The 22,960-nt window shown below is 45.9% G+C and overlaps 1 protein-coding gene across 1 annotated transcript in view; it reads left to right on the top strand.

Moving 5' to 3' along the window:
- Positions 1-22,960, top strand: part of MYO7A (myosin VIIA) — a gene marked incomplete in the record, with an annotated part of 248,641 nt that overhangs the window by 205,453 nt on the left and 20,228 nt on the right. Inside the window, 11 exon segments of the mRNA XM_056561158.1 lie at positions 90-263; positions 3,568-3,795; positions 4,502-4,672; positions 6,486-6,603; positions 7,448-7,574; positions 13,636-13,805; positions 15,669-15,859; positions 18,203-18,327; positions 18,616-18,773; positions 21,405-21,558; positions 22,836-22,960. Coding sequence (XP_056417133.1) covers positions 90-263; positions 3,568-3,795; positions 4,502-4,672; positions 6,486-6,603; positions 7,448-7,574; positions 13,636-13,805; positions 15,669-15,859; positions 18,203-18,327; positions 18,616-18,773; positions 21,405-21,558; positions 22,836-22,960 — 1,741 coding nt within the window.

Genomic DNA, 22,960 nt, shown 5'->3' with positions numbered 1-22,960 from the left:
TGATGTTTTGGTCCTGTTGGGCCATTGTACTTTGAGTAGACTTCTTCTCACTTTATTGAGTGTAATGTTTCCCCCCTTGGTCTCCACAGGCCACCAAATCCAAGAAGCCCATTATGCTCCCTGTGACGTTCATGGATGGGACGACTAAGACGCTTCTCACGGACTCGGCCACCACGGCCATGGAGCTCTGCAACTCGCTGGCCGACAAAGTTAACCTGAAGGACAAATTTGGGTTCTCCTTATACATCGCTCTGTTTGATAAGGTACCAGGCGCCAGGTTACTATTGGGTCTCCCAAATCATCATCTTTAATGTTCCCATCGGTCCAAGGAGACCAGGCCTGGTGCAAGGATTTTTACCACCCTAGGCGAAAGCTAATTTTGCCGCCCCTTGACCCTGCTTGGTGGCTCTGCCCTTTTACACGCCCCACCTTACTACTGGGGTGACACACTGTAACAAACCCCCTCCTCATGTAATCTCCTTCCTACTGGGGTGACACACTGTAACAAACCCCCTCCTCATGTAATCTCCTTCCTACTGGGGTGACACACTGTAACAAACCTCCTCCTCATGTAATCTCCTTACTACTGGGGTGACACACTGTAACAAACCCCCTCCTCATGTAATCACCTTACTACTGGGGTGACACACAGTAACAAACCTCCTCCTCATGTAATCTCCTTACTACTGGGGTGACACACTGTAACAAACCTCCTCCTCATGTAATCTCCTTACTACTGGGGTGACACACTGTAACAAACCCCCTCCCCATGTAATCTCCTTACTACTGGGGTGACACACTGTAACAAACCCCCTCCTCATGTAATCTCCTTACTACTGGGGTGGCACACTGTAACAAACCTCCTCCTAATGTAATCACCTTACTACTGGGGTGACACACTGTAACAAACCCCCTCCTCGTGTAATCTCCTTACTACTGGGGTGACACACTGTAACAAACCCCCTCCTCATGTAATCTCCTTACTACTGGGGTGACACACTGTAAAAAACCTCCTCCTCGTGTAATCTCCTTACTACTGGGGTGACACACTGTAACAAACCTCCTCATGTAATCTCCTTACTACTGGGGTGACACACTGTAACAAACCTCCTCCTCATGTAATCTCCTTACTACTGGGGTGACACATTGTAACAAACCCCCTCCTCATGTAATCTCCTTACTACTGGGGTGACACACTGTAACAAACCCCCTCCTCATGTAATCTCCTTACTACTGGAGTGACACACTGTAACAAACCTCCTCCTCATATAATCTCCTTACTACTGGGGTGACACATTGTAACAAACCTCCTCCTCATGTAATCTCCTTACTACTGGGGTGACACACTGCAACAAACCTCCTCCTCATGTAATCTCCTTACTACTGGGGTGACACACTGTAACAAACCTCCTCCTCATGTAATCTCCTTACTACTGGGGTGACACACTGTAACAAACCCCCTCCTCATGTAATCTCCTTACTACTGGGGTGACACACTGTAACAAACCCCCTCCTCATGTAATCTCCTTACTACTGGGGTGACACACTGTAACAAACCTCCTCCTCATGTAATCTCCTTACTACTGGGGTGACACACTGTAACAAACCTCCTCCTCATGTAATCTCCTTACTACTGGGGTGACACACTGTAACAAACCTCCTCCTCATGTAATCTCCTTACTACTGGGGTGACACACTGTAACAAACCTCCTCCTCATGAAAAAAATCTTTGTAAGGCTGGGTTCACATGACGTTTTTGCCATACTGTTTTCAATCCGTTTTTCTAAAGAAAACCTTATGGCAAAAAAACGGATGGAACAGTATGGGAAAAAGTAAACCGTATGCGTTTTTAAACTATATACTGTTTTTAAAGTGCATACAGTTCCGTCAGTTTTTATAAAAAAACAAAACATAAGTTTTTGATAATTTTGTCCATTTTTTATGGGAGGGGTCTTGGGTGGGGACTTTAGGATGCAGATGCGCATGTGCAAAGTAAAAACCGTATACGGTTTCCCGTATGGAAGTGTATAGATGTGCGCTCCCATTGACGTCCATGTAAAAAAAAAAAACGTATGCGGTTGCAGAACGGTTTTTAAACCGGAGACAAAAACGTGGTCAACCACGGTTTTGACTCCGGTTTAAAGGGGTTATCCAGGAAAAAACTTTTTTTATATATCAACTGGCTTCAGAAAGATTTGTAAATTACTTCTATTAAAAAAATCTTAATCCTTTCAGTACTTATGAGCTTCTGAAGTTAAGGCTGTTCTTTTCTGTCTAAGTGCTCTCTGATGACACGTGTCTGGGGAACCGCCCAGTTTAGAAGCAAATCCCCATAGCAAACCTCTTCTAAACTGGGCGGTTCCCGAGACACGTGTCATCAGAGAGCACTTAGACAGAAAAGAACAACCTTAACTTCAGAAGCTCATAAGTACGGAAAGGATTAAGATTTTTTAATAGAAGTAATTTACAAATCTGTTTAACTTTCTGGAGCCAGTTGATATATATATATATATATATATATATAAAGTTTTTCCTGGAGTACCCCTTTAAAAACCGTACTACAACCGCATACGTCGCTTCTCCCCATCTTCGGCCGGCCTGTTACACTGCGAGCTGTGTGAGCCGTCCGGGGCCCCTGTTTCTATGGTGCCCTGTGTGGCCGCACAGCTCGCACACCCCAAAGGCCAGCCCTGCTACTTACTACTGGGGTGACACACTGTAACAAACCTCCTCCTCATGGGGCGGATGTATTGGGGCGTGCGATGTCTGAGGATGAGGAAGGGGGGTCGCAATGGTGGCGTTAGCTGGGAGGGTGCTTCGGAGGAGCTGCAGGTGCTTTGGATGCTGGCTACTAACTTTCTTACAGTGGTGCCCCCATGAAGAGGGCGCTCTAGGCAGCTGCCTATTTTGCCTATAGGCAGAACCGGCCCTGAAGGAGACTAAGGAATTACAATGCCCTCCTGCCATCAATGGGGAGACTCTTAACAGTCCTCAGATAATATAATAAAAAAAATGTCATCATACAATTTGGGGACATTTATACAATTAGGCTATGTTCACGCTGCAGAATTTCTGCACGGAATTCTGCAGGAAAATTCTGCAGTGAATTCCACAAAATTTAGTTGCCCGTTCACTTCAATGGAATTCCTGCAGCGGAAATTCTGCAGTGAGAATTTATTTGGCTATAAATGGAATTTTCATGCGGAATTCCATGCAGAATTTCTGCCATGTGAACGTGGCCTAAGGCTAGGTTCACACTGTGGAATTTCTGGTTACAATTTCTGCCGTAGATCGAACCGGCGGCACTAGGACCGCGCGGGGTCTACATTGCCGTCCCCATAGATGACAATGCATTTCTGAGCAGATCTCCCAAAAGATCCACTCAGAAATGCATTGCAGTCTATGGGGGGGGGGGGGGGGGGCAGGAATGCAGTCTGCTAGGTCCTAGCGCCGCCGGCTCGATCTCCGGCAGAAATTCCGTAGTGTGAACCTAGCCTAATAGTACCATGTGATCACAACGAAATGCATATCATACAATCCATGCGCATTTTCTTCTGTGTCCACCAGGTGTCCTCGTTGGGCAGCGGGAATGACCATGTCATGGACGCCGTTTCTCAATGCGAACAGTACGCCAAGGAGCAGGGCGCGCAGGAGAGGAACGCCCCCTGGAGGCTTTTCTTCAGGAAGGAAATCTTCACCCCATGGCACAATCCTACAGAAGACAATGTGGCAACTAACCTGATCTATCAGCAGATTGTGAGGGGAGTGAAGTTCGGGGAGTACCGGTGTGACAAGGTGAGCGCCGTCTGGTACATCTCCTAGAGCAGTGGTCTTCAACCTGCGGACCTCCAGATGTTGCAAAACTACAACTCCCAGCATGCCCGGACAGCCAACGGCTGTCCGGGCATGCTGGGAGTTGAAGTTTTGCAAAAGGGAAGCATTGATTTACCTTTCATGATCAGCGTGGATCCTCTGGAGGAGGCAGACAGGTGTTTGGCTGTCCAGGCATGCTGGGAGTTGAAGTTTTGCAAAAGGGAAGCATTGATTTACCTTTCATGATCAGTGTGGATCCTCTGGAGGCGGCAGATAGGTGTTTGGCTGTCCGGGCATGCTGGGAGTTGAAGTTTTGCAAAAGGGAAGCATTGATTTACCTTTCATGATCAGTGTGGATCCTCTGGAGGAGGCAGATAGGTGTTTGGCTGTCCGGGCATGCCGGGAGTTGAAGTTTTGCAAAAGGGAAGCATTGATTTACCTTTCATAATCAGTGTGGATCCTCTGGAGGAGGCAGAAAGGTGTTTGGCTGACCGGGCATGCTGGGAATTGTAGTTTTGCAACATCTGGAGGTCGTCAGGTTGGAGACCACTGTCCTAGAGGGTCACATTAATATGTACAAGTAAGAAGCTAATATTTATAAGTCCCTTTATTGTACATGAACAATGTCCCTATGATAACACTGCCGGTCCTGTTCCTGATACGTAACGCATTCTTGTCCCGCCCACAGGAGGAGGATCTGGCGGAGCTGGCGTCTCAGCAGTACTACGTAGATTATGGGTCAGAGCTGATAATGGAAAGACTATTAAATCTCATCCCGTCCTACATCCCGGACCGTGAAATCACCCCATCCAAAAATGTGGAGAAGTGGGCCCAGTACATTATCGCCGCACACAAAAAGGTGAGACGCCCCCTGCTGTCCAGAGGGTGTAAGATGTAAAGAAAACTAAGAAAACAGACCCCCGCTCTATCTATATACTACTACTGCTATCACTATGGGATCAGGATATATATAGTAGTAATACACCTCCCCTCCAGCTCTATCTGTATACTGCTGCTATCACTATGGGATCAGGATATATATAGTAGTAATACACCTCCCCTCCAGCTCTATCTGTATACTGCTGCTATCACTATGGGATCAGGTTATATAGTAGTTATACACCTCCCCTCCAGCTCTATCTATAAGATCAGGATATATAGTAGTAATACACTTCCCCTCCAGCTCTATCTGTATACTGCTGCGGCTATCTCTGTGGGATCAGGATATATATAGTAGTAATACACTTCCTCTCCAGCTCTATCTGTATACTGCTGCTGCTATCTCTATGGGATGAGGTTATATAGTAGTAATACACTTCCCCTACAGCTCTATCTGTATACTACTGCTATCACTATGGGATCAGGTTATATAGTAGTAATATACCTTCCCTCCAGCTCTATCTGTATACTGCTGCTGCTATCTCTGTGGGATCAGGATATATATAGTAGTTATACATCTCTCCTCTAGCTCTATCTGTATACTGCTGCTATTTCTATGGGATCAGGATATATAGTAGTTACACACCTCCCCTCCAGCTCTATCTGTATATTGCTGCTATCTCTATGGGATCAGGATATTTAGTAGTTATACACCTCCACTCCAGCTCTATCTGTATACTGCTGCTATCTTTTTGATATCAGGATATATAACAGTTATACACCTCCCAACTAGCTCTATCTGTATACTGCTGCTATTTCTATGGTATCAGGATATATAGTAGTTACACACCTCCCCTCCAGCTCTATCTGTATATTGCTGCTATCTCTATGGGATCAGGATATTTAGTAGTTATATACCTCCACTCCAGCTCTATCTGTATACTGCTGCTATCTCTATGGGATCAGGATATTTAGTAGTTATACACCTCCACTCCAGCTCTATCTGTATATTGCTGCTATCTCTATGGGATCAGGATATTTAGTAGTTATACACCTCCACTCCAGCTCTATCTGTATACTGCTGCTATCTTTTTGATATCAGGATATATAACAGTTATACACCTCTCGACTAGCTCTATCTGTATACTGCTGCTATCTCTATTGGATCTGGATACATAGCAGTTATACACCTCTCCTCTAACTCTATCTGTATACTGCTGCTATCTCTATGGTATCAGAATATATACTAGTTAAACACCTCCACTCCAGCTCTCTCTGTATACTGCTGCTATTTATTTTTTATTTTTTTTGGTATCAGGATATATAGTAGTTATACACCTCCTCTCTAGTTCTTTCTGTATACTGCTGCTATCTATCTGGGATCAGTATATATAGTAGTTAAACACCTCCTGTCCAGCTCTATCTGTATACTGCTGCTATCTCTTTAGGATCAGTATATATAATACTCATACACCTCCCCTCCAGCTCTATCTGTATACTGCTTCTATCTCTTTAGGATCAGTATATATATAATACTTATACACCTCCCCTCCAGCTCTATCTGTATACTGCTGCTATCTCTTTAGGATCAGTATATATAATACTCATACGCCTCCCCTCCAGCTCTATCTGTATACCGCTGCTATCTCTTTAGGATCAGTATATATATATATATATATATATATGATACCTATACACCTCCCCTCCAGCTCTATTATATCCATACATCAGTTATGTGTTGAATCCTGTATGAGGAACTTCAATGATCAGTAAATGTCTATCGCCCCCTGCAGGGTATATACGCCCAGAGGAGATCGGATGCGCAGAAGGTCAAGGAGAACGTGGTGGACTTTGCGCGCTTCAAGTGGCCTTTGCTGTTTTCCAGATTCTACGAGGCCTTTAAGTTCTCAGGTAGAGTAACCTCAGATCTGCTTTATACAGGGGTGGAGATGGGACCAGGGCCGGCTCTGCCTATAGGCAAAATAGGCAGCTGCCTAGAGCACCCTCGTGATGGGGGGCGCCGATCTACCTGCCGCAAGAAAGTTAGATAAACAACATCCGAACCGCTCGTTCAGCCAGCAGCATGAGGACGGGGCTTGTTACAGTGTGTCACCCCATTAGTAAGGTGGGGCGTGTCAATGGGCGGAGTCAAGGGGCGGCAAAATTAGCTTTTGCCTAGGGTGGCAAAAATCCTTGCGCCAGCCCTGGGTGTGACGCTATATCTTTTAGTCTGTGTCATGTAGGGAAGAGCAGGAGGGTGTTATGGGGTCATCTCCCCCCACACACACACCCTCTGCAACGGTGTTTCCCAACCAGGGTGCCTCCAGCAGTTGCAAAACTACAACTTCCAGCATGGATGGGATGGGATGACGGTGATGTAGAGTGGAGCGCCCCCTAAGGTTCGTTTATTGCAGCAACAGCGATATTTACAATAAATGCTACATTGGCATCTAGTGGTCAGAGGTGGTTGTTACACTAGAATATCGTTTTCCAAACAGCGCGCCTCCAGCTGTTGCAAAAATACAACTCCCAGCATGCCCGGACAGCCGTTGGCTGTCCGGGCATGCTGGGAGTTGTAGTTTTGCAACAGCTGGAGTCACCCTGGTTGGGAAACACTGCTGTAGACCTTCATATGTGGCAAAACTACAACTTCCGGCATGCCCGGACAGCCAGCGGCGGCATCCTGGTTAGTACACATTTTTTGAAAACATTTCGAGTTTATTTCATCGTAATTCGTGTGTCATGTGACTTCCAGGGCCGAGCCTACCGAAGAACGATGTGATCGTGGCGGTGAACTGGACCGGGGTGTACTTTGTGGACGAGCAGGAGCAGGTTCTGCTGGAGCTGTCCTTCCCCGAGATCACAGCCGTTTCCAGCAGCAGGTAAGCGCAAAACATGGATCCTCCCCCAATGGTAATGGTGGCCCTTACAGTTGGGGCCCATTCACATTACGCATTTTCCGAGCGGAATTCAGCTCGGAAAATACGGCGAAGCAGCCTCCTATCGTTCTCAATGGGATTCTCATGCACCATTCACACTACAGAATTTCCGCAGCGGACGTGAAACATGTTCATTCTTTCGGCGGAATCCGCTCTGAAATTCATTGCCGTCTATGGGGATGGTACATTTCTAAGCGGTCCTAAAAGGAGTCTCTACGGGGAATATCTCCAGGCAGAGATTTTGTAGTGCGAATGAGCCCTTAGAGTACCCCCGTTTGTGCTCCACACAGTAATAGTGCCCCCTTTAGTCCTTGCACACTGATATAACCTCCATTTAGGCCCCACACAGTAATAATGCCCCCTTTAGTCCTCTTACATAGATTTTACCTAGATTTAGGCCCCACACAGTAATAGTGCCCCGTTTAGTCCTCTTACATAGATTTTACCTAGATTTAGGCCCCACACAGTAATAGTGCCCCCTTTAGTCCTCTTACACAGATTTTACCTAGATTTAGGCCCCACACAGCAATAGTGCCCCCTTTAGTCCTCTTACATAGATTTTACCTAGATTTAGGCCCCACACAGTAATAGTGCCCCCTTTAGTCCTCTTACACAGATTTTACCTAGATTTAGGCCCCACACAGCAATAGTGCCCCCTTTAGTCCTCTTACATAGATTTTACCTAGATTTAGGCCCCACACAGTAATAGTGCCCCCTTTAGTCCTCTTACACAGATTTTACCTAGATTTAGGCCCCATACAGTAATAGTGTCCCCTTTAGTCCTTGCACTCCAATAAAAACTCATTTTAGGCCTCACAAAGTAATAGTGACGACTTTTAGGCCTCCCTCATTAACAGTGCCGTCATTTAGTTCTCACACATAAATAGTGTGGTGACCCATTTAGGCCTCGCACAATAATAGTGCTGCCATTTAGTCCTCACACAGTAACAGTGCCTCCATTTAGGCCTCACTCAGTAATAGTGCAGCCATTTGGGCCTCACACAGTAATAGTGTCTCCATTTAGGCCTCACACAGTAATAGTGCCTCCATTTAGGCCTCACTCAGTAATAGTGCAGCCATTTGGGCCTCACACAGTAATAGTGTCTCCATTTAGGCCTCTCTCAGTAATAGTGCCTCCATTTAGGCCTCACTCAGTGATAGTGCCTCCATTTAGGCCTCTCTCAGTAATAGTGCCTCCATTTAGGCCTCACTCAGTAATAGTGCAGCCATTTAGGCTTCACACAGTAATAGTGTCTCCATTTAGGCCTCACACAGTAATAGTGCCTCCATTTAGGCCTCACTCAGTAATAGTGCCTCCATTTAGGCCTCGTACAGTAATAGTGCCTCCATTTAGGCCTCACACAGTAATAGTGCCTCCATTTAGGCCTCGTACAGTAATAGTACCTCCATTTAGGCCTCGTACAGTAATAGTGCTGCCATTTAGTCCACACAGTAATAGTGAATCCATTTAGGCCTCACACAGTAATAGTACCTCCATTTAGGCATTACTCAGTAATAGTGCCTCCATTTAGGCCTCACTCAGTAATAGTGCCTCCATTTAGGCCTCACTCAGTAATAGTGCCTCAATGTAGGCCTCACACAGTAATAGTGCCTCCATTTAGGCCTCACACAGTAATAGTGCCTCCATTTAGGCCTCACTCAGTAATAGTGTCTACATTTAGGCCTCACACAGTAATAATGCAGCCATTTAGGCCTCACACAGTAATAGTGTCTCCATTTAGGCCTCACTCTGTAGTAGTGCCTCAATTTAGGCCTCACTGAGTAATAGTGCAGCCATTTAGGCCTCACTCAGTAATAGTGCCTCCATTTAAGCGTCACACAGTAATAGTGCCACCATTAAGGCCTCACACAGTAATAGTGCAGCCATTTAGGCCTCACACAGTAATAGTACCTCCATTTAGGCCTCACACAGTAATAGTGCAGCCATTTAGGCCTCACACAGTAATAGTGCCACCATTTAGGCCTCACACAGTAATAGTGCCACCATTAAGGCCTCACACAGTAATAGCGCCCCTTTAAGTCCTTGCAAACTAATATTATCTCCTTTTAGGCCCCACACAGTAAGGCTAGGTTAACACTATGGAACTTCCAGACACAAAAATTTGATCTGGAGATTCCATGTGAGGCAATATAGGACCCCGCCTACATTATCATCCCATAGACGGCAATGTATTCCAGGCAAGATTAATATTTCAGTAGTGAAATTTCAGGGGCAGAACATCCGTTTCTGAAATTCCATAGTGTACACTAAAATAGAATTCCACACAGAAATTTTGCACTGTGACCCTAGCCTAATAGTGCCCCCTTTAATCCTTGCACTGTAATATTAACTCCTTTTAGGCCCCACAAAGTAATAGTTCCCCCTTTAGTCTTTGCACTCTCATATTAACTCAGTTTAGGCCCCGCACAGTAATAGTGCCCCCTTTAGTCTTTATAATGAAAAATAGAAAAAACTGAACAAAGGGGGCGCTATCTAAGTGCCGTTACTGGGATCAGACAGTTACTTGAGATGTGCAATTGTTAGGTGAGATTAGCGCACTCACCTTTTGTTGTTGCGCTACAGGCACAACACTGGTAATCGCATGAAAGAGTGTGCAATGCACTCATAAAGATTCCCGTGGCCGCTGTGCATCGGTCCTGATCATCTGCGATGTCGGTCAGGTTAATAGTTGCGCTGATGCTGGAAGAGTGCCACAAGGTATCCGTTCCGGCAGGAAGAGATGATGCATTACTGGGCACCTGGGAGAAGGGAGCTTTGCTTCCCATTAACGAGATGCTTGAGTAAAACACTACGGGAGACGTGTATGATAAACGTTTCCCTTTTTTCAAATGAATAAAAAGTAAAGTAAAATGACAACGCATTTCGCGAGGGGCCCCTCGCTTCGTCAGGTCATAATAACCTTGTAATAATAATATGACCTGACGAAGTGAGGGACCCCTTGTGAAACCCGTTTTCATTTTACTTTACTTTTTATTCATTTAATAAAAGGGAAACGTTTATCATACACGTCTCCCGAAGTGTTTTACTCAAGCATCTCGTTAATGGGAAGCAAAGCTCCCATCTCCCAGGCGCCCAGTAATGCATCATCTCTTCCTGCCAGAACGGACACCTTGTAGCACTCTTCCCCTTTAGTCTTTGCACTCTAATATCAACTCTGTTTAGGCCCCACACAGTAATAGTACCCCCTTTAGTCTTTACACTCTAATATTAACTCCTCTTAGGCCCCACACAGTAATAGTACACTCTTTAGTCTTTGCACTCTAATATTAACTCCTCTTAGGCCCCACACAGTAATAGTACCCCCTTTAAGTCTTTGCACTCTAATATTAACTCCTCTTAGGCCAAACACAGTAATAGTACCCCCTTTAGTCTTTACACTCTAATATTAACTCCTCTTAGGCCCCACACAGTAATAGTACCCCCTTTAGTCTTTGCACTCTAATATCAACTCCGTTTAGGCCCCACACAGTAATAGTACCCCCTTTAAGTCTTTGCACTCTAATATTAACTCCTCTTAGGCCAAACACAGTAATAGTACCCCCTTTAGTCTTTGCACTCTAATATTAACTTCTCCTAGGCCCCACACAGTAATAGTACCCCCTTTAGTCTTTGCACTCTAATATTAACTTCTCTTAGGCCAAACACAGTAATAGTACTCCCTTTAGCCTTTGCACTCTAATATTAACTCCTCTTAGGCCCCACACAGTAATAGTACCCCCTTTAGTCATTGTGCTCTAATATTAACTCCTCCTAGGCCCCACACAGTAATAGTACCCCCTTTAGTCTTTGCGCTCTAATATTAACTCCTTTTAGGCCCCACACAGTAATAGTACCCCCTTTTGACTTTACACTCTAATATTAACTCCTCTTGGGCCCCAGACAGTAATAGTACTCCCTTTAGTCTTTGCACTCTAATATTAACTCCTCTTAGGCCCCACACAGTAATAGTACTCCCTTTAGTCTTTGCACTCTAATATTAACTCGTCTTAGGCCCCACACAGTAATAGTACCCCCTTTAGTCTTTGCACTCTAATATTAACTCCTCTTAGGCCCCACACAGTAATAGTACCCCCTTTAGTCTTTGCACTCTAATATTAACTCCTCTTAGGCCCCACACAGTAATAGTACCCCCTTTAGTCTTTGCACTCTAATATTAACTCCTCTTAGGCCCCACACAGTAATAGTACCCCCTTTAGTCTTTGCACTCTAATATTAACTCCTCTTAGGCCCCACACAGTAATTGCATACCCTTTAGTTTTTTCAGCACATCTCTTTTTAGACCCCCATACAGTAGTATTGTCTTTTTTTGTGCCCTACACAGCAATAATGCCCCCCTGTCCTTTTCCTGTGCTTCCTGCTAAAGCCTTGTTCACATTTGCAAGGCTCAGATCAAGGCCGTAGCACAATGGACACCAATGGATCCTATAAAATTTAATTTGTTTGATAAAAGGAGAAAGAAGCATTTTTGTCCAATAAGATATGGTACAAAGTGTCTTAATGTCAGTTGTACCATTGATCTACGCAAAGTTTGTTCAAATGACACAGCGTCTATTTAAAGGGGTACTCCAGTGCTCCAGCGTTCTGAACATTTTGTTTAGAACTCTCGGAGTCGGATGCCGTGATCGTGACTTCAAGGCCACGCCTCCCCGTGATGTCACGCCACGCTCCTTCCATTCATGTCTATGGGAGGGGGAGGGTCGACAGACCCGCCCCCTCCCATAGACATGAATAGAAGGGGCGTGGTGTGACATCACGAGGGGGTATGGCCTTGACGTCACGACCACTGAACCCGGCGTTTGTTTAGCACGCTGGGTGCTGTGGGAGGGTGCGGGTGAACCCCTGCGGCAGGACCCCCACGATCAGACATCTTATCCCATATCCTTTGGATAGGGAATAAGATGTCTAGCAACAGAGTACCCCTTTAAAGGGGTACTCCATTGGAAAACATGTTTTTTTTTTGTTTTGTTTGTTTAAATCAACTGGTGCCAGAAAGTTAAACAGATTTGTAAATTACTTCTATTAAAAATGTTTAATCCTTCCAATACTTATCAGCTGCTGTATACTACAGAGAAAGTTCTTTTCTTTTTGAATTTCTTTTCTGTCTGACCACTGTGCTCTCTGCTGACACCTCTGTCCATTTTAGGAACTATCCAGAGTAGGAGCAAATCCCCATAGCAAATCTATCCTGCTCCGGACAGTTCCTAAAATGGACAGGGGTGTCAGCAGAGAGCACTGTGGTCAGACAGAAAAGAAATTCAAAAAGAAAAGAACTTCCTCTGTAGTATACAGCAGCTGATAAGTACTGGAAGGATTAAGATTTTTTAATAGAAGTAATTTACAAATCTGTTGATCTGGCACCAGTTGATAAAAATGTTTCCCTCCAAGGGAGTACCCCTTAAAGGGGTAATACCGTGCTGACAACTTATCCCCTATCTAAAGGATAGGGCATAAGTTGCCTGATCCCGCAGGGTCCTGCCACTGGGGACCCCCGCCATCTCGCATGCAGCACCCCGCTCTCATCAGGCCCCGAAGCGAACATCCGCTCCGGGTCTGATGACGGGGCCGGAGTATCGTGATGTCACAGCTCCGCCCCCCCTGTGACGTCACGCTCCGCCCCCTCAATGCAAGTCTATGGCAGGGGCGAGACAGCTGTCTCGTCTCCTGCCATAGACTTACATTGAGGGGGCGGAGCGTGGCGTCACATGGGGGTGGAGCCGTGACATCACGATACTCCGGCCCCGTGATCGGCAGTCATTAGATGTTCGCTCCGGGGGCCTAATGAGAGCGGGGTGCTGCGTGCGAGATTGCGGGGGTCCCCAGCGGCGGGATCAGGCAACTTATCCCCTATACTTTAGATAGGGGATAAGTTGTCAGCACGGTAGTACTCCTTTAAAGCATAGTTGAAAAAAAAAATAGTCAGAAGTAAGTGAACCTCCACCCTTAGTTGCATCCATATTCCTTCCTGTCATTGGCATCTTACAGGGGGAGTAAGCTGCAGGGGCAGAGCTTCACCTTGGCCACTATAAAGGGTGATGAGTACACCTTCACTTCCAACAACGCAGAAGATATCCGGGAGCTGGTGGTCATCTTCCTGGAAGGACTGAGGAGGAGATCCAAGTACGTGGTGGCTCTTCAGGACAATCCGAACCCTGGTAAGGACAAGTCCTCAGGATCAGAGCATCCAATGTCAGAGTTATGTAGCTGCCACAACTAAGCACCTGAATAAAGTGACTCCCCGCCTTTACAAAATGTCTCCAATATCTTTTTTTGGCTCCTTTTAAATGTTTCCATTCATCTCACTTAGTGTGGTTAAAGGGGTACTACGGTGGAAAACAATTTTTTTTTTTTTTTTTTTTAAATCAATTGGTGCCAGAAAGTTAAACTGATTCATAAATGACATCTATTTAAAAATCTTAATCCTTCCAGTACTTATCAGCTGCTGTATGCTCTACAGAAAGTTGTGTAGTTCTTTCCAGTCTGACCACAGTGCTCTCTGCTGACACCTCTGTCCATGTCAGGAACTGTCCAGAGCAGGAGAGGTTTTCTATGGGGATTTTCTCCTACTCTGGACAGTTCCTGACATGGACAGAGGTGTCAGGAGAGAGCACTGTGGTCAGACGGAAAAGAAATTCAAAAAGAAAAGAACTTCCTGTGGAGCAGCTGATAAGTACTGGAAGGATTAAGATTTTTAAATAGAAGTTATTTACAAATCTGTTTAACTTTCTAGCACCAGTCGATAAAAAAAAAAAAAAAGTTTTCCATCAAAGTACCCCTTTAAATATGTTACTGCCTGGAAACAGCAGGATGCTTAATCAAATGTGACTTCATCGGGGCCATTGGTATAAACAGCCCCCGCACAGTATGCATCCGTATCCTGTTTTTAGTGAGAATGTAAAAACACAGTGTGAACCTGGCCTAACCTGTAATAATATTACATTCCAGAAATGTATCCAGGCCCCTCCTCCTGGACTCTTGTAGTGAGTTCACCCTGACCACTTCCTCTGGCAGAGAGATCAATAGTCTCACTGCTCTTACAGTAAAGAACCCCTGTCTGTGCTGGTGTAGAAAGATGCCCCCTTGTTATAGATATAGTCTTGGATACAAATACATTATTTGTTTTAAACATCTAGAAGCTGAAACCCATTTAGACCCTTAAAGGGGTACTCCGCTGCTCAGCGTTTGGAACAAAATGTTCCGAACGCTTAGAGCCGTCGTCGGGAGCTCATGATGTCATAGTGCCGCCCCTCGTGACATCACGCCCCACCCCCTCAATGCAAGTCTATGGGAGGGGCCGTGACGGGAGCTTGTGATGTCATAGCCCCGCCTCTCATGACGTCACGCCCATCCCCCTCAATGCAAGTCTATGGGAGGGGGCTGTCCAGTTACTGACGTCCTGTGCGTGCGCCCATAGGAATGGAGGAGCGGAGCATCAGATCATCGAGGAGGAGGACGCGCGCATGGTAAGTTACCTGCACGTCATCTTCGGTGCTCCGACCACCGGTCCCGGGACCTACTGCTATGGCCTGTAGGCCATAGCAGTAGGTCCCGGGACCGGAGGAGCGATGGTCAGAGCACCGAAGATGACATGCAGGTAACTTACCATGCGCGCGCGTCCTCCTCCTCGATGCTCCGACGCTCTGATCCTCTGTTCCTATGGGCGCACGCACAGGATGCTACCTCCAGGGGACCCCTGCATTTTTAAAGTTAATGCAGGGCCGCAGAAAGGTAACCAGGACATCCTTGTGTCCTGAAAAGATCTTTCGGGACACAGGGATGTCCCGAATGTGACGGGGGACCCCTGCAGGCTGCTCAGTGGTAGATCCCCCTCCCCTGGATCCGCCACTGAGCAGCCCGCAGGGGGCTCCCTTGGGGATGGGGGCCCTGGGCAATTGCCTGGATTGCCCCGCCCTAACGCCGGCCCTGCCAAAAATATAGAGAATGTTCAGTGCCCCCTCAATAAATCCTCCCATCTGATCTTATATTGTGTTTTTTTGTTTTTTTTTTTACTTCTGGAGCTGGAGAAGATTCTGGATTCCTCAGTTTCCACAAAGGAGACCTGATCATCCTGGACCAGGACACTGGGGAGTCGGTCATGAACGCCGGCTGGGCTCACGGCTACAACGAGAGGACAAAGCAAAAAGGAGACTTTCCAACAGAGAGTGTGTACGTCATGCCGAGCATCACCAAACCCCCCTCCGAGATTGTGGTAGGTTCCTGGCACCAGCTTGTTTCTATACGAAGTTGAGTATCCAGATTCCTTTAGGGGAATTTGGGAAAAAGTTGTAAAAATCGGAATCATGCTGATATGAGCACAAAATATATTGGAAGCCATATAAGTCCAAGCCATAGGAACATTTTACTTGTACAATATTGCTGGGTGCTGGGGGCATGGTAGGTTACCATTATGGTTCCCATGAGATCCCTTCATCATCAGCAGAGTCATCTCATTATCATTAGAGGGAGGGGTCAGCAGAGTCATCTCATTATCATTAGAGGGAGGGGTCAGCAGAGTCATCTCATTATCATTAGAGGGAGGGGTCAGCAGAGTCATCTCATTATCATTAGAGGGAGGGGTCAGCAGAGTCATCTCATTATCATTAGAGGGAGGAGTCAGCAGAGTCATCTCATTATCAGAGGGAGGAGTCAGCAGAGTCATCTCATTATCATTAGAGGGAGGAGTCAGCAGAGTCATCTCATTATCATTAGAGGATGGGGTCAGCAGAATCATCTCATTATCATTAGAGGGAGGAGTCAGCAGAGTAATCTCATTATCATAAGGCGGAGTCAGCAGAGTCATCTCATTATCATTAGAGGGAGGGGTCAGCAGTCATCTCATTATCATTAGAGAGAGGGGTCAGCAGAATCATCTCATTATCATTAGAGGGAGGAGTCAGCAGAGTAATCTCATTATCATAAGGCGGAGTCAGCAGAGTCATCTCATTATCATTAGAGGGAGGGGTCAGCAGTCATCTCATTATCATTAGAGGGCGGGGTCAGCAGAGTCATCTCATTATCATTAGAGGGCGGGGTCAGCAGAGTCATCTCAGTATCATTGAGGGAGGGGTCAGCAGAGTCATCTCATTATCATTAGAGGGAGGGGTCAGCAGAGTCATCTCATTATCATTAGAGGGCGGGGTCAGCAGAGTCATCTCATTATCATTAGAGGGTGGAGTCAGCAGAGTCATCTCATTATCATTAGAAGGAGGAGTCAGCAGAGTTATCTCATTATCATTAGAGGGAGGGGTCAGCAGAGTCATCTCATTATCATTAGAGGGCGGGGTCAGCAGAGTCATCTCATTATCATTAGAGGGTGGAGTCAGCAGAGTCATCTCAATATCATTAGAGGGAGGGGTCAGCAGAGTCATCACATTATCATTAGAGGGCAGGGTCTGCAGAGTCATCTCATCATTAGAGGGAGGGGTCGGCAGAGTCATCTCATTATCATTATAAGGCGGAGTCAGCAGAGTCATCTCATTATCATTAGAGGGAGGGGTCAGCAGAGTCATCTCATTATCATTAGAGGGCGGGGTCAGCAGAGTCATCTCATTATCATTAGAGGGAGGGGTCGGCAGAGCAATCTCATTATCATTAGAGGGCAGGGTCAGCAGAGTCATCTCATTATCATTAGAGGGCGGAGTCAGCAGAGTCATCTCATTATCATTAGAGGGCAGAGTCAGCAGAGTCATCTCATCATTAGAGGGCGGAGTCAGCAGAGTCATCTCATTATCATAAGAGGGCGGGGACAGCAGAGTCATCTCATTATCATTAGAGGGCGGGGACAGCAGAGTCATCTCATTATCATTAGAGGGCGGGGTCAGCAGAGTTATCTCATTATCATTAGAGGGCGGGGACAGCAGAGTCATCTCATTATCATTAGAGGGCAGAGTCAGCAGAGTCATCTCATTATCATTAGAGGGCGGAGTCAGCAGAGTCATCTCATTATTATTAGAGGGAGGGGTCAGCAGAGTCATCTCATTATCCTTAGCGGGAGGGGTCAGCAGAGTCATCTCATTATCATTAGAGGTCGGGGTCAGCAGAGTCATCTCATTATCATTAGAGGGCGGGGACAGCAGAGTCATCTCATTATCATTAGAGGGCGGGGTCAGCAGAGTTATCTCATTATCATTAGAGGGAGGGGTCAGCAGAGTCATCTCATTATCATTAGCGGGAGGGGTCAGCAGAGTCATCTCATCATTAGAGGACGGAGTCAGCAGAGTCATCTCATTATCATTAGAGGGAGGGGTCAGCAGAGTCATCTCATTATCATTAGCGGGAGGGGTCAGCAGAGTCATCTCATTATCATTAGAGGGTGGAGTCAGCAGAGTCATCTCATTATCATTAGAGGGAGGGGACAGCAGAGTTATCTCATTATCATTAGAGGGAGGGGTCAGCAGAGTCATCTCATTATCATTAGAGGGCGGGGTCAGCAGAGTCATCTCTATCATTAGAGGGAGGGGTCAGCAGAGTCATCTCATTATCATTAGAGGGAGGGGTGAGATAATGGCAGCTGTATTATACTGCAGGAACCTTTTTTTTCTCTCTTGTCCAGACCCTGGTGACAATGACCCCAGACCAGAGGCAGGATATAGTGCGGACAGTCCAGATGACCACAATGGAGCACGAGGAGAAGGTGAAGCCGTACACCCTGGAGGAATTCTCCTACGACTACTTCAGGTTAGGAAGTCTCATTATAGTCAGCAAACGCTGTCATGTGTCTAGTTACAGGTGTAGCAGAGATGGGTTTGTGATATGACAATATAATGGCTCCCACATTTACGTTTTCCAGTATTTTGTGCTGAAAGGTATAAGCAATCTATAAGCAATCTATAAGCAATCTACTACCAATTTTTTTTTTAACTAATTTCTACAATAGAGTAACAGTAGCAGGAGCCATCAATCAGCTCTAACTAAACCTTCACAACCCCCAGTCTCAGTTATCAATTCTCAGATTTTTTTCCCCAGACCACCACCGAAGCACACCCTGAGCCGGGTCATGATCACCAAGAACCGCGGGAAGGACAAGCTGTGGTGTTACACGCGGGAGCCCATCAAACAGGCGCTCCTGAAGAAGGTGCTGATGAGCGACGAGCTCTCCCAGGAGGCCTGCATGGCCTTCATCGATATCCTTTCCTAAGACAGTACCTCCGGTCTGAGCTAATCCTAAAGGGGTATTCCGGTGGAAAACTTTTTTTTTTTTAAATCAACTGGTGCCAGAAAGTTAAACAGATTTGTAAATTACTTCTATAAAAAAATCTTAATCCTTCCAGTACTTATTAGCTGCTGAATACTACAGAGGAGATTATTTTCTTTTTAGAACACAGAGCTCTCTGCTGACATCACGAGCACAGTGCTCTCTGCTGACATCTCTGTCCATTTTAGGAACTGTCCAGAGTAGGAGAAAATCCCCATAGCAAACATATGCTGCTCTGGACAGTTCCTAAAATGGACAGAGATGTCAGCAGAGAGCACTGTGCTCGTGATGTCAGCAGAGAGCTCTGTGTTCCAAAAAGAAAATAATTTCCTCTGTAGTATTCAGCAGCTAATAAGTACTGGAAGGATTAAGATTTTTTTTATAGAAGTAATTTACAAATCTGTTTAACTTTCTGGCACCAGTTGATTTAAAAAGAAAAAAAGATTTCCATCGGAGTACCCCTTTAAATGGGTACTCTGCCCCTAGACATCTTATCCCCTATCCAAAGGATAGGGGATAAGATGTCTGATCGCGGGGTCCCACCGCTTGGGACCCCTGAGATTTTGGCTGCGGCACCCCAGACATCCAGTGCACAGAGCCAAGTTCGCTCCGTGCTGGATGACTGGCGATGCGGGGCTGCGGCTCATGATGTCACAGTCACGCCCCCTCCTATAGACTTGCATTGAGGTACCCCTTTAAGACTTGCCCAGAGGGAGACTAATAACGAACATGTTCTTCAACCCCTTTCTGACACATTTTTTACTTTCCTTTTTTCCTTAAGGCCTTTTAAAGGGGTTCTCCAGGAATAGAAAAACAGAGCAAATTTCCTACAAAAACAGCGCCACGTATGTCCCCAGGTTGTGTGTGGTATTGCAGCTCAGTTTCCTTGAAGAGAATGGAGCCGAGCTGTAATACTGTACACAACCTGGGGACAGACGTGGCGTGGGTTTTTGTAATTAGCTGTGTTTTTTTCTATTCCTGGATAACCCCTTTAATATTCATAACTTTTTAAGTTTTTTGGTTGACAGAACTGGATGAGGACTGGTTTCTTTTTACACTTTTTAATGACTCCCTTCCTTTAGCTTACCATATAATGTAATAGAAAAGAAAAAATATTTTTTTTAATTTTTTAATTCTTTTTTTTTTTTTTATATATTTTCAGCATTCACCTTAGAGGATAACTAACATTTTCTTATGGCGACAATCCAGTTATATTTATTTAGATTTTTTTTTTGTTTGAAAAATGGAAAAGAGTGGGGGTTGATTTGAATTGTTATTATGGGGATTTTATATATATAAATACAATTTATTTATTTATTTTACACAAGAAAACTTGTACAAGCGATTGTTTAAAGGGGTACTCCGGTGGAATATATATATATATATATATATATATATATATTTAATTTTTTTAAACATATTTGTAAATTACTTCTATTAAAAAATCTTAATCCTTCCAGTACTTATCAGCTGCGGTATACTACAGAGGAAGTTCTTTTCTTTTTTGAAATTCTTTCCTGCCTGACCACAGTGCTCTCTGCTGACACCTCTGTCCATGTCAGGAACTGTCCAGATTAGGAGCAAATCCCCATAGCAAACCTCTCATGCTCTGGACAGTTCCTGACACAGACAGAGGTGTCAGCAGAGAGCACTGTGGTCAGGCAGGAAAGAATTTCAAAAAGAAAAGAACTTCCTCTGTAGTATACAGCAGCTGATAAGTACTGGAAGGATTAAGATTTTTTTTAATCGAAGTAATTTACAAATCTGTTTAACTTTCTGGCACTTATTGATTTTAAAACATTTTTTTTCCACCGGAGTATGCCTTTAAATGGGGTACTCCGCTGCTCAGCGTTGGGAAACAAACTGTTCCGAACGCTGGAGCCGGCGCAGTGCCCCTCTGTACCCCAGTGTACTTTCATTTTCACTTACTTCTTTGGCCTCCTAGGTGCCAACAGATGACACGACAGGTACAGAACTCAGCATCTTACCACCTAGATGCCGTGGTCGCTATTGACTGCAGCATCCAGGGGTTAGATGCCGAGTGCGGCACCTGTCGGTGTCAACTGTCGATAGGTGCCAGTGCCAACATAAATGGAGTGGGCTCATCCCTTCCCAGTACATGTACTAATTCTACTTAGACATACTGAGGCTCAAAATAGGCAAAACCACCATTGTGGGTAATCCCCTTCATTTTTCTAACTTGCATATATGGAAATGGGGTGTCTTAAAGGGGTACTCCGCTGCTCAGCGTTTGGAACAAACTGTTCCGAACGCTGGAGCCGGAAGCTGGTGATGTCATAACCCCGCCCCCTCATGACATCACGTCCCGCCCCCTCAATGCAAGTCTATGGGAGGGGGCGTGACATCCGTCACGCCCCCTCCCATAGACTTGCATTGAGGGGTGGGGGGCGTGACGTCATGAGTGGGCGGGGCTATGACGTCATTAACTCCCGGCTCCAGCGTTCGGAACAGTTTGTTCCAAACGCTGAGCAGCGGAGTACCCCTTTAAGATTTTTGATAGACATTGTATCACTGATAATCCTTGACTCGTCCCGCGCACCCATGTTAAAGTATATGGGAGACTACCCGTCTAAGCGCATGCGCTCGGTCAACGAGCTGACAGATCAGATCTTCGAAGGTGCCTTAAAAGCAGAACCCCTAAAGGACGAGATCTACTGTCAGATCCTCAAGCAGCTGACGGAGAACCACATCAAGTGAGTGTCTACAGCCAACAACGTCACCTTCCCCGGGACTGAGATTTTGGTGACAGACCCTTTAGTTTATAAGGGGTTGTCCAATTGGTACATTCACGAGCCGATCACTGGGGTTCCCCTACATCTGGGATCACCAACAATTGGCTGGAGGAACCTGGAAACGAGTGATCAATTCCCCTGCAGTTCCACCACAGGAGAAATTAAGAAATACATGATGTCCATGCGGTTTTTGCAGACAATATTGGACACAGTTCTGACTAGGGGGGAAGGACTTGTGGCATAAGGCGCACACCCGTATCCTGTTCGTGACGCCAAATGTTGTGGTTACGGGGTGTGATGAGGGCAGATGTTGTTACCCTAGGGGCAGATGCCATTGAGTTCTTGTATTCGTGACGCCAGGGGGTGGTTTAGCCTAAAACCACCCGAAGGTATACCGCTGGATCCCGGACAATAAAGACTCTGACGCCAAGTTACGGACAACGGTAGCTTTTCTGAGGGTAGACAGATGGTAAAGTCTATACAGTTCAGCCAGGGCCCAAGGAGGTGACCAGTGACACAGAGACCTTAAGGGCTTACTGGGACTTGTAGTAGGACTGGACAATTGAGTGCAGACCACGCTGACTTGACAGATGACAGGGACTGACTTGACTCATAAAGCTGTGACTTTATCTTACTTGACTTGATGGCGGCTGCAGGACTGGACTTTGAGGTCTCCAACACTTTGGACACACACACTAGACAAGACTGCACTGGACCTCAGCAGAAGAGCGAAGATCCAAGAGAGAAGCTCCACCCCAGGGCTAATATGGGGGAGACTAGCAGGGAGCCCATAGGTCACTCTTGGGATCACCTGGTCACTGGTACCTCCTGGGTAACAATCACATGACATAACTCTTAAAGATACAAAACATTTTATAATACAATACACTGCAGAACACATGTACAGGGGGGAAACAGGTGCAAGGGGCCCAGGGGACACTGAAGGGAGGCTGCCTGACAGGACAGCAAGGGTACAGGGTAAAACCTCCCGTACTAGGCCACCACATCCATTAAAGACAAAGAGCTGCCCAATTAAATGATGACTATATTGGGTCCTCCAGAGCAAGACATGCCCTTTGTAGTCAGCCTCTGCCCCAGCATATAGATACGGGTCCATTGGGACACCCCTCCACTCACATTTGGTGCTCACACAGGCCGTCACGATTCCGTATATTGAGATATATATATATATATATATCAGATAGTTATTCTCTATAATGCTGACCATGTGTTTTCAGGTACAGTGAAGAGAAGGGCTGGGAGCTGCTATGGTTGACCACTGGCCTCTTTCCACCCAGCAATATCCTACTACCTCATGTACAGAGGTTCATCCAGTCCCGGAAGCAGCATGTCCTAGCGGCAG

The sequence above is a fragment of the Hyla sarda genome, chromosome 2 (assembly GCF_029499605.1).
Source record: "Hyla sarda isolate aHylSar1 chromosome 2, aHylSar1.hap1, whole genome shotgun sequence".
NCBI lineage: Eukaryota > Metazoa > Chordata > Amphibia > Anura > Hylidae > Hyla > Hyla sarda.
The sequence above is the reverse complement of the archived record's forward strand: the minus strand, read 5'-3'. Positions and strand labels throughout refer to the sequence as shown.